Genomic DNA, 12335 nt, shown 5'->3' on the forward strand with positions numbered 1-12335 from the left:
GATTTGTTTTGCTCGCGGGGTAGTACTTCTTAAGGAACTCTTGTTGCATGTGAGCCCAAGAAGTGATGGTATTTGCCCCAAGAGTATTAAACCAATATTTGGCCTTATTTTTTAGGGAGCATAGGAAGAGATTTATTTTAAGAGATTATTCTAGAAAATTGATGATTTTGACGATGGAACATATTTCTAAGAATCCATCCAAATGCCGATAAGGGTCTTCATGTGGGTGGCCACAAAAAAAAAAAAAAAAAAAGAAAAGAAAAGCAACATTTGGATGATTTCGAGCTTAATCTCACAATGATGGGCTTGAACATTAGGCAATTGGTAGCATATGGGAGAATTATAAGCATTTAAGAGCCCTAGGTGGAGGATAAGGTCCATGATGAGGTTGAGGAATGTCATTATTTGCCATTTTATCAAATGAGTGGTTGCGTTAGAAAGGAGGTTTCTTCTCACATCTTCAAAATCCCTAGGAGTGGATTTAATTTCAAGATCGCTGGGAATAAAAGGATTATGAAGAGACCTTCTACCAGGCATTAACACAATAAAGCACATTAACACAACAACAACAACTTCACTACCAAAACATCCACATACCGTCCTCCTCAATTTAACATTATTGAAAAGATAAAATAAATGGCCACGCCAAGGACTGATGCTTGAACAAGAAATTAAAGCAATGATAGTCTCAACAAGGACTATCCACTAATCAAAACAAAAAGTGCACAATAGAAGTTCAAGAGCTCAAGATACGCTCACAACGGTACAAAACAAAATCCCATGACCCCAAAGCTTGCTTATCTCTCGATCAAGTACCTAATTGCACACACAAACAAATAATAAGAAAATGATATACAAAAGTCCTAAGCTAACAATCAAATGATCACTAATCTTAAAATTGATTCAATTAAACCGTAGTCCCCCACAGTAACACCAAAAATTGATGTGCTCATTCATTTGTCACTTACTTTACTCAATTTAGATAATTAACAATGTGGTATAGTGTGGAAGCAAACAATCTTAAATTTATGTATAAATAGCAAGGTGAGTAGGGATAGAACACGATGACTATAGGCATGAATCAAATTTAACATCAACGAACATATGACCAAAAGGATAGTGTTTGGTTTGTTTATAACTAATGTTGAAATTAAACTATCTAAAAATGCAACTAAAGAGGATATTAACAATCAAGTTAAAGGAAGATAAGAGGGAAAGAGAGTTAGGGCATGGAATTCACCTCTAATCCCTTGTAATCACAGCAATTGCATTCGTATTTTGGGGAAACAAGTGTGTATAAAGGCAAAAAAATACTATAATTATCACTAACAAGCATGAACCATCAAAATCAAGCATGAACTGTCTACCTAACTACAATTAAACTAAAGGTGTAGTAAAATCTATCAAGATCAAGCATGAATCATCAAGCTAAATACAATTGTATTCAATTAAAACTATTGCATGGCCATCATCAACCACAATTACAAAGAGTAAGTGATGTAGAGATTAATAATCAATAATCTAAACATAAGACAACATAGAGATTAAATTAAGATTAATTGAAGAATTTAAGCATTATTATGTTTCGTACAACCAAATTGAATACACAATATTACATAATTCATATACGCATAGAATTTCCCCTAAATTGGACACAATTGATATGAATAATTGAGCTTAGGGCTTCTTCCATGTCCAAAGAAAGAGGCTAGCTGATGAGCACTGAATATTACATATTCGAGCCCCTAAATATAAGTATGTTAAGACCTTAAGTAGTACTTCTATAATGTTTTAGACTGATTTATGTTTATTTTGTGTTTGTAGGTCTTTTCCCAAAGAAACGGTTGAAACCGTGATTTTATGATGAAAAGACTGATATCAAAGCTTACAGACTCGTTACAGATCATCTGAAGCAAGCTTGGAGTCAAAATAGTGATTTCGGACAAATTTGCTCCCAGAGCTCTAGCACAAGTCAAAAGGCTCGAGTATAACTCAAAAAACTCGAGCACAACTCTTTAGAGCTTGAGCAGTGATGAAAATTCAGGACCTACTTCAGTATTTTTGGCATAACTTTTCACTCGAAACTCCAAATTAGGCAAACTTAGTGGCTGTAGAAATAAGACTTGAAGACCGATATTTTTGTCTCTAATATCAATTTCGAGATTCATCCTCTAAATACATCAAAATTGTGTTACAACTTCATAACAAGTTGCTGATAGAAATAGCTCGAGCCAGAGTCCCAAATAGCTCGAGTCGAAGTTCCAGGGCTCGAGCACCAAGCCAAGGTGATCGAGCACTATGAAGAAGAATCCCAAAAATATTCTAAGTGTTGATGAAAAAGACACTTCGAAAAATATGGCTTGAGCCGATGCCAGATAGCTCGAGCCGAAGCTTCTCGGCTCAAGCCATCACTGTTAAGTCAGAATTTAAAGCTGCGAGATTTATTCTGATTATGTCATAATTCATCCTAGATGGGCCCAGATAACCCCAGAAAACCTAAAGCCCATCCAAGCTTTATTAGAAGTCAGTTCTTCTATAAAAAGAGGCACAAGGCCACATAAAAACTGTATGTTTTTAGTTTAGTTTTTCTCTCTTGTTTTAGTGGCGGCTTTTAGGGTTTTGAAAAAAGAAGATCTAAAGGAGTTTTTGGTGGTCAATAGAGATGGCTTTTACAACATCAATGAAGACATCTTTCCTCTCCATGAGTAACTAAACTCCATTTTAGGGCATTAACGTAACCCGAATCCGAGTATTATGGTTTGATTGTTCTAACTTTGGAAATTTAATTATTTATGTATCTCGATTGCATGATTATGAGCAATTGATTTAGATCAATTGGTGTTTTAATAAAATAATGATTTTTGAATGATTAATACCTTATCTTAGATTTAATTGTTCTTACATTATTTTTAACCTATTCTTAATGTACGAGATGTCAGCATAAGGGCTTCTCGATAGTAAGAATAGAGATCATGCAATGGTGTTCAAACGTATTTGTGAATGAATATTTTCATAATCTATGCCTAGGGAAGACGAGTTATACTAAAACATTAGTTAGAAGTAGGTAGGTAGATAATTTGTGCCAACCGAATATTGGTTATTATTAACTGAAATTTATGAAACATCTTTTTTTAAATCTAAATTAAAAGAATTATTGAGTTTAATTCCATATGATATATAACATCGAAATGACAATTGACCATAGTATGAGATTCGTGGTGAAGTTAATCCCTAAGTATTTCTTCTTTTGATTTTAATTCTCTTACTTTGTTTATTTTCTGTTCATGTTATTGCATCACAACAAAATGAATCAAATCTTCCTTCTAAATTAAAATAGCAATTAATTGAAAACTCGATAAACCACCATAGTCCTTGAGGTTCGACACCCTCAATATAGTCCTATCCTGCAATGATTCATTCTATTGCGAGTGGTAATTTATTATTGGTAAAATAAAACACACATCACTAGCCAGCCATAGAGAGGATTGATGTCGTCTTTAAAGCTTCAAACTCCATCTCTAAGCTTAGCAACACCTTTTTCTCCAATCCTTGAGAGCAACCCTAGAGAGAGAAAGTAGAGTGAGACCCCAAGAGCTAACCAAAATCCACCTTCTAAAAAATGTTTTGTAATTGTCTTTTATAGATGACCCTTGGGCTACAAAAGAGGTCAAAACCCGTACATAAGGACCCTTGGCTAAGTGCACCACGAGTAACCTTGAAGAAGGCTTTAAATCTGAAGTCGCAACTATCTAACATGCACTCAATCGATCAGATTAAGTGTCCGATTGATCGGAATCCAAACATCGATCTAATCGATTGGGTTTCATAGAAAGCTGGTTCTTCAACTTTTCTTCAACTCCCTCCAAAGCTAAGCATCTTTGATCACTTAAAGCACTGGAGTTAAACCTGTTTGGCGATAAGTACCTGAAAATGAGAAATAAAACAAATTAAGACTAAAACGGGAAAGCAAAGATAGATTAAGGTGCTAACTTATGCAAGGATATGGGTTGAAATGTGCATATTTCAACACTTACCATTACCTCTTTCAAATGCAGGCCAAAGTCATGGTTTTCATCCTGGTTGATCGAATTTCTTTCAACAAGGATTTCCACACACAAAAACCTCGTGTCATCTCTTACTCACACTTTTCATTACTTATATTTAATTTTTGCTTTGTGGGTGATGATTATTTTTTATTTCGATAAATTTTAAATAAGTAAAAATTTGGGAAGAAGATAATTAAGCTACACTTTTCACCCCATTAAGGGCTTGTTTGGTATGGGTTTTGTTTTTGGTGTTTTTGTTTTTGTCGGGTATTATAGTAGTGAACAGTGGGAAAAACGTGTTTTGTAAAAACTGTTTTGTTTTGCACAGTGCCGAAATGTTTTGTGAATAGTGGCCAAAAATTGAAACACTTATTTAGTATTTTTATATGTTTCCGCACTGTAGCGTTTGGTATTGTAACGATGAACAATAATTTTTTTAAAACAAAAAGTCTTAAATAGCATTTTAAAACTAACCATAATATTTTTTAAACTTAGCAATATTTTTTTTGCCAAACATGTTTTTATATTCTTGCTTCCAAAAATCTTGCAATAAATGGACTTTACCAAACATATTTCCGATTATTATTCGAAACAATTATTTTGTTTTAAGTTAAAACAAAACGTGCAAAACAAAAAGCGTACCTAACATGCCCTAAATATTTTTAAAATAAAATTTTACAACCAATTCCGTATAGTGCGACTCACAATATGTTCGAGGTGACTACATACAGACCTCTGTAACACATGCCCCTTATATTGTGTGCACATAATCATGCCCACGCACTCTGTGGTGTGCTTATAGCCATGCCTTCGTTTGTTGTTGGTGTGTGCATTGACTATGCTCGTGTATGTCTAACAGCATGCATGGGTTATGCCCGCGGAACAAAATCCTCCCCTGTGATACAGAAGAACTAGTGCCATCCAGTGAGTTAAAATGGTAAAGGTTAAAAATTAAAAAAGTAAAACTTTTGTATATACATACACACATAAATACAGGACCGCCTTTAAAATTCCAGACAAATTTCAGTCTACTATTTTTCAATCAAAACCAGACCAACTTTTGACTTTATGTTTTTTTTTTCTCTTTCTACAATCTCTATTTACACAAACTTTAAAGAAGAATGATTACAAAGTATACTCATCGGTCTAAAGCAAAACCAAAGCGCTTCCAAGCTTTATGACATACACAACACAAGTTTATTGACACTAGTGTCTAGAGAAAGATGCAACTTATGACATGAATACATTTGAGATACCTTAGAATATACGTTAAAAAAATATTGGGATGTACATTACGAAAATGTTGGGATAGTAGATCCGTTCCAGTCGGTGAGGATATTTGGGATGTACGTTAAGAAAATGTTGGGATATATGTTAAAAAAATGTTGGGATACACGTTAGGAAATTGTTGGGATGCTAGTAAGGGGAATACATATATCAGTTTGCAACAATATATATTTATTTATGTATTTGTATAATAAGTAACTTAATGCGGTGAATTTTTTTCTAACTTATTTGGGCAGCGACATGGCTCAACAAGAGGCAATCAATGTTCACCGGCTCGGACAAGAAGATTACAGCACTGGAGAGGATTTTGATTATATGCCCGCGCACTCTGCTTTGCGAGCATAAATAGTACTCTGTACCGCATGTAGATTTATGTATAAGATAAACTAGCGGAACTTAAAAAAAAGGGCAAACTGCAATGACTTCCCCTAAGGTTTGACCTAATTACAACTAAACCTGAATGTTGCCATTTTTCTACAACGTGTCCCCCCAAGGTTTGCAATTTTTTGCAAACACCTCCCCTCCGTACAAAGTTCATTGTCAAAAAATTTGGTTGAAGTGACTAAAATGCCCATCAACTAAGTGTAAAAGACTATATTGCCCTTATAATATATGGAATAACAAAAAAAAAGTCATGCTTAAAAGCAAGAGCAACCACCACTCCACCGGTAGCCGCCATCGCTGCCAAACAAACCCACAGAGAAACTAAACCCACAATCAGATACCCTATATCTCCCTGGTAGCCATTCCTTCACAATACAATCCACAAAATGTCAATACAAAACCAAACCCCAGAAAAAACATAATAGCGTATCTTCGTGTAATGACATGCTCACGAGACTACCTCTCAAATAGTCAAACTGTCAACAAGCCTACAAACAGCAAACTAGTCTTCTTTCCTACGTAACTTTTTCTCATTAGCTGACATATATGTACATACATTTATATTCAATATTGTATCAATGTAATAATATATTGCATTAATTTTAGGGTTTGATTTTGATTAATTTTGAGAACAAATATTGATTTTGTACATATCAATCAATATGGATGGATTTGAGGTTTGATTGATCAATCTTGCAGTTTTAGCTTGATTTTTCCGGTGAACCACCACCCGCCCACCCATCCATCTTTATTTCTCTCTAATTCCTGTTCCTGTTCCAGCGAAGAAAAGCCCCAAATCAAGACTTTTTCTTCATGGGTTTGCATATACGACCTGGGCAACAGCACCAACACCATCACAACCACGCGCAGGCGCCAACGGAACCATTACTCTCAAGGAAATCCGCGTCGTGCCCCCCTCTCCATCACCGTCCCTAACAACATCTCACACGACTACACCCAATTTGAGTCTCGAAACAGATGGCGCGTCCCTCTCTCCATCACCGTCCTTGACCAGTCACGCGACCACACCCACGCAATCGGACCCAACTAGTGCTGCTTCGCCGTCGTCCAGACCATCGTCGCCCAATTTCCGCCGTCTAGTCCGTCGTCTGCCGCTTCCACAACCCCCGAACCTCCAAGCACTTCCTCAACGAGAATTCCAGCAACATGAAGACACAAACCGAGAGCCTGAAGCTTCAACAATAATAAATTCGGTGAAGAGCCCAAAAAATTCAGTAACGTGAAAACTAGCGGCGATTGAAGGAGAGGAAAGAGGAATATTGGGTAAGTGCTTGTGGGCAAAAAAAGTCATTTGTTATTTTTAGATATTTTGATTATTTTTAGTAATATAATAATGAGGGTAGGGTAGTAAATTCATAACAAAATCTTACATTGGGAGTCTTTGTAAAAAAAAAAAAAACAAATATCAAGTTTAATTGCAATTAGGCCAAACTTTAGGAGAGGCCATTGTAATTTGTCCTAAAAAATATATGGCCATTTTCCCATTATATACTATAGTATCCATTACAGGTGGTAGTCCGACCGAGTCGAACATCGAAACCAGATAGAGAGAGAGTCAATAACATTTGAGATCCTATTTTTCTCTCCATTATCGTTGGGTTTATTTTCTTGCATTTACAACAACAACAACAAAAAAAACTAATTTTCCAAGTAATGTGGACATTTGACCTAAATAAGATGCTCCTGCAGTCATGCACATGGCCAAAAGATTAAGCCTTGCAACGCTAAATGAGAGCACAAGGAAAAACAAAAAGAAGAAAAAGATAACAAAGTACCCTAGACATCTCCTGAAAGCCCTCAATTGTATCCGACTTTGTTTGCTCACAGTTAGTTCCATATCAAACCTGTATGCGATTGATCAAAAGAACCAACCAAGCTCCTGTAATTGAGGTTATGTGAAGCCTGCAAGCTCTGCAATTCCATAAGGATGTTACCAACAAGCAGCGCAATAAGACAGTAGCAGCGCAATAAGACAGTTGGTTTTAACTGTGGAATTGCTGGTGCTAATAAGTTTCGACTCCTCTTGGGTGCAAACAATTCCTTGAGCATCAACTCAGAAAAATAAAAAATGAAAAATAAGATGGTCAGTTGGCACTCGACTTGGTCCTGCTTGTTTTTAACTAACTGTAGCTGTTTGCATTAAAACAAGGGCATCTACAATATTATGAAGCTAATCAGAGGGACCGAAACATAACGCAGAGAATTAGTATATGAAAAATTAAAGTCATTTACAACTTAAAATCACTAAGGAGCTGATAAATAATGAAGGCAAACCAGGAAAAGGAGAAAACAATTTGCTTCTCAGCATGGCAACATATATTCCTAAAGAAAATTAACTTTTTTCCTCAACATTCAAGTGTATCCCTCACAGCATAACAGCTAAACCTGTTGAGATAGCAAGACAAGCAGTCCTTGTCGGCCGACTAATATTTCACTGATAAAACTGATCAATCCGAACCAAACTACAGGAGTGACATCTACTCCACCAAGGGGCGGAATTAACTTACGGGTAGGGTTGAGAAGCGGTTCTGTAGGGGCATATGCTATAACATACGGAAACTTTCCAACGGGGATTTTTGGGTACCAGGACATCACTATTCTCACAATGAACAGAAAACCAAATGCCGAGAGGAAAGGCCCCAGAAACCCAGCCACCAACTTTGCTGTGGCAGGGTCTAAATCTAACAGCACCAATCTTTGCATGTAGTCTAACGCAACATGCGATGTCTCTGATATGTCAACCCCGAGAATCTTAGTAACACCATGCATATGGAAAGGTTCTTCGGAAATTGTTAAATCCGAGGGTGAAAGATCAAAATTGGAATGAACTGAGACTCCCAGGGAACAACAAGGCCTGCTTTGCAAGCTCAAATTTGGATTCCTTTTGGTGGGACATTGGAGCTTTCCCTACAACAAAGAAATATATTCAGTGAATGAAGTTCAAGTACTTTTTGACTAATCATTTAACATAGATGAAGATTGTAAAACGATAAAACATGAGAATCAGAATCCCATGTACTTTTCAAACGAAGAACAACTTCATTAAATTATTACACAATACCTAACTCTATTGTTTTAAACAAATACATTATGTAAAGGTCAGCAATCTGACCTTTTCAAGAATTTATAACAAGTGTGGTAATGGGGGAGGATAGATACAGTGACCTCTCCCGAGACCTGCATAATGACACCGATCTCCCCTTTTAGATATTGAGTGGAACAAGAGAAGGGGAAAAAGGAAAAACTTTCCATAATACAGTCAAAGTTGATCAAAACTTCAACCAAGCCACCAATTGGGTTGATTGAATGAAAATGTGTGATTATCAATAACATATGCAATATTGATATATAAACAAATAAGGTGATCAGGTGATGGATATGGACCACCATTGAAATGATAATCGAAATAAATTAGTACTAATTGTCAATCCGGATGGAAAAAAAACACCATTGAATAGATTAATCTCATAGGTATGAGACCTAAACATGAAAGACCAACAAGGTCACATGAACTAATTATATATAGGGATAGGACAGGTTAAGCATGTTAATGACAACATAAACCAGTAGTTTAAGGACACATATCCTTATTGGGCAATGACAGCAATTCAGGGCATTCAGGCTGATGTCCAGTTTCATATTTGAAACTAATAAGAAAGGTCATATGAAGAACAACAACAAACTAGCTAGAAAAAGAAAGCCTCCCGCCAGAAATATCAAGAATTAGAACTAAATAATGTTAAAATGTGATTAGAAAAAGAGAATTCATGTGGCCAACATCATTCCAATGAGATTAAGGCAAGGACACGACGACGAAAGACCAGCAAGGTACATGAACAGAGAATGGTGGATATATAGAGGGATATGACAGGTTAAGTATGTTAACGACAACAGAAACCAGTACTTCGAAAGATCATATAAATACTTAACAAGTTATTTATACACGTTCCTTTAGTTTTAGGTTCCAAAAAGAATTTGGGTGATGACGGAACCAATGACAGCAATTCAGTGCCTTCAGCCAGCTGTTCAGTTTCATATTCGAAACTAATAAGAAAGGTAATATGAAGAACAGCAACAAGCTTGCTAGAGAAAGAAAGCCTCCTTCCAGAAATATCACGAACTAAAACTAAATAATGTTAAAATGCGATTGCGAGAAGAGAATTCATTCCATTGGGATTAAGACAAGGATGACCACGATGACGATGATAATGAATGGAAATCAATCAGGAACAATTAAAGGAAGCTACTTCTTTTGCCATCCAAAAGTGTTTTAATTATGGGTTAAAACTTGCATCTCATGGCATATGGGTCACCACCCATTTGGCCAATCATTAAACAAATATGCAATATGTACTCTAAATCGACCAAAACCCACTAAATATACAACTAAACATGAAATTGCTCATGACCACATATATTGAATATCTGTAGGAAATTGGGGATTAAGGCAACCATGATGACGATGAACATAAAGCTGTTACCAATAGTAAATCAATCAGGACAATTACAGGAAGCTTCTTCTTTTGGCATCTGAAAGTATTTTCAATATGGGTTAGAACTTGCACCTCATGGCATACAGTAGACCACGAATATGGGTCACTCCCCATTTGGCCAATCATTATACATATATGCAATCTGTACTCTAAATAGATCAACACCTACTGAATACAGAACTAAACATGAAATTGCTTATGAACATCTATAGGAAATTGGGTTTATTTAAACTGCTAGCATAGCTGAAATATATTATTTTTTTCCAAATGGGAACATAATTTTGAGTACTTTCTGCTGAAATTAACGGAACAAAATGATGGCTTATTTGACTGGTAAAGATCAATGGGAAGAGATAGAGTTTCAATTCAGAGCTTACCGAAGAATTTCTGAATTTGGAGGTGTTGCTCGGTAATTTCTGGGTTGTTGAGCCACCATTGAGAAAAGGGTTTTGGATTATGTTTCTTCTTGAAATTAACAGCCCAGACTTTTCCATCTCTCTCCGATGGGAAGTACACAAGAATGTAGCTTTGAGCAGAACCTTATCCTTTTCTGAAGACGAAAGAAGTGGTTTTATTTTAAGAAGCCCCCGGATTTGGACGGTAGTTTGTCCATGTTTTAAAGTAAGAAATTTTTTTTTTTCAAAAATGAAACTTTTAAACAAGTGATCAATAAATATTACGGACTACTGTATTGGTTAAGAAAATAAAAAATTTATTTATTATATGGTGCACAATTTGACTTGCATGAATAAATGGACATTATCGCCTAATTGATTTCAACTTTCCCTCCCTAATTTGTCAAGAATTTTTTTAAAATAAATAAATAAAAATACAGATGCTAATACAAGACAATCTGATAATTAGAGTATTTCTGAGTTAGAGGGAGTTTTCTTGCTTTGCTAATAAAATAAAATAACATTGTCTATAAATCAGTTTCCCAAACAAAATAAAAAAGTTTTTAAAATATACTTTAAAAAAAAAAGACTTAATTTCATAAAACTCTATCACATTTAAATTTTATCATAAATTTCAATTTATTTAAAATTTTTTTTTTATATTTTAAAAATTAATCAAGTTGCCCCAGTATACATGTACCTTTAACCGGACCGGACTATCAAAAGATAAATTTAATCTTACTATTTTGATATTAAATTAAAAAATTAAAATTACAAAAATAGCCTTTTAAGTCTTCTTCTTCAATCCCCTCCATCTCTCTGTAAAACTGTCACCTGTGTGTTTGGGTTTGTTGCTGGTGAGATTGGTGACTGAATTCAAACTGAGTTAGAATTTTCAGTCAAAGTACTTGTCTAAGGTTTTCAAACAAAATTGGCTTTGACAATTGGTGATTGTTCAAGGGAATTGTGTGGAGGGTGTGGTGTTTGCCAAAGACCACAGCATCAGCGAGCGAGGGGGTTTTATGAAGATCGCCAGTGTTCTTCATCACGTTCTGCAACTCCTTCGCCGAGATCGACCCATTTTTATCCATGTTGAACATTGAGAACACCTCCTTCAGATTCTCTAGCACCTCGCCGGAGTCGATGTCCTTCATGTTCAGCTCGAGGAACTAGTTCAAGTAAATGAACCCGTCGTCGTTAACGTCCACCTTACGGATCATCATGTCCAGCTCCTCCACGGTGGTGTCGTTGCCCAAGCTGCCCATTATTGCGCCGAGCTCCAACAACGAGATCTCACCGTCGCCGTTCACGTTGAATTTCTTGAACACTTAGGTCAGCTCTTCCTCAATCTGGGCACGAGAGATGGAGTTTGACGCCATCGACGGTGATCGAGAGGATTGGTGGAGAGCACACGTGATTGACTGAGGATTTCGCAAACCCATAATTATTTATTTTGAATTTTGTCTGTGATTTGGAAATGAATTTTTTTTTTTTCTGATTTGTGAATTTTGTCCGTGTGACTGAGGTCAATTCACGGTTCCAGGTCGCTGCCTTGTGCAACAACCAATTTTCTGTTCAGATCGGCAAGTCAACGCCGGAGTAAAGACTTCGGTAGTAACATGCTGACCCTTTTTCCTGTCGGTGACAATAAAGTAAAGAAGATGAATGGTAAGAAAAAGGATATTTTTGTAATTTAAAATAATAATTTT

The 12335-nt window shown here is 35.9% G+C and overlaps 1 protein-coding gene across 1 annotated transcript; it reads right to left on the reverse strand.

The window, feature by feature from the left end:
* Window positions 1-7918: 7918 nt before the first annotated feature.
* Window positions 7919-10807, reverse strand: LOC132303258 (protein COFACTOR ASSEMBLY OF COMPLEX C SUBUNIT B CCB3, chloroplastic). Its single transcript, XM_059800446.1, has 2 exons — window positions 10609-10807; window positions 7919-8645 (listed from the first exon to the last, which is right to left on the reverse strand). The coding sequence occupies exons 1-2, from the start codon at window positions 10723-10725 to the stop codon at window positions 8118-8120; spliced, it is 645 nt and encodes a 214-aa protein (XP_059656429.1). The 5' UTR covers window positions 10726-10807; the 3' UTR covers window positions 7919-8117.
* Window positions 10808-12335: the final 1528 nt, after the last annotated feature.

This window comes from Cornus florida, unplaced genomic scaffold (assembly GCF_030987335.1).
Source record: "Cornus florida cultivar Cherokee Brave unplaced genomic scaffold, ASM3098733v1 CherokeeBrave_3.0.0_Hap2_Chr04, whole genome shotgun sequence".
NCBI classification, from domain to species: Eukaryota; Viridiplantae; Streptophyta; class Magnoliopsida; order Cornales; family Cornaceae; genus Cornus; species Cornus florida.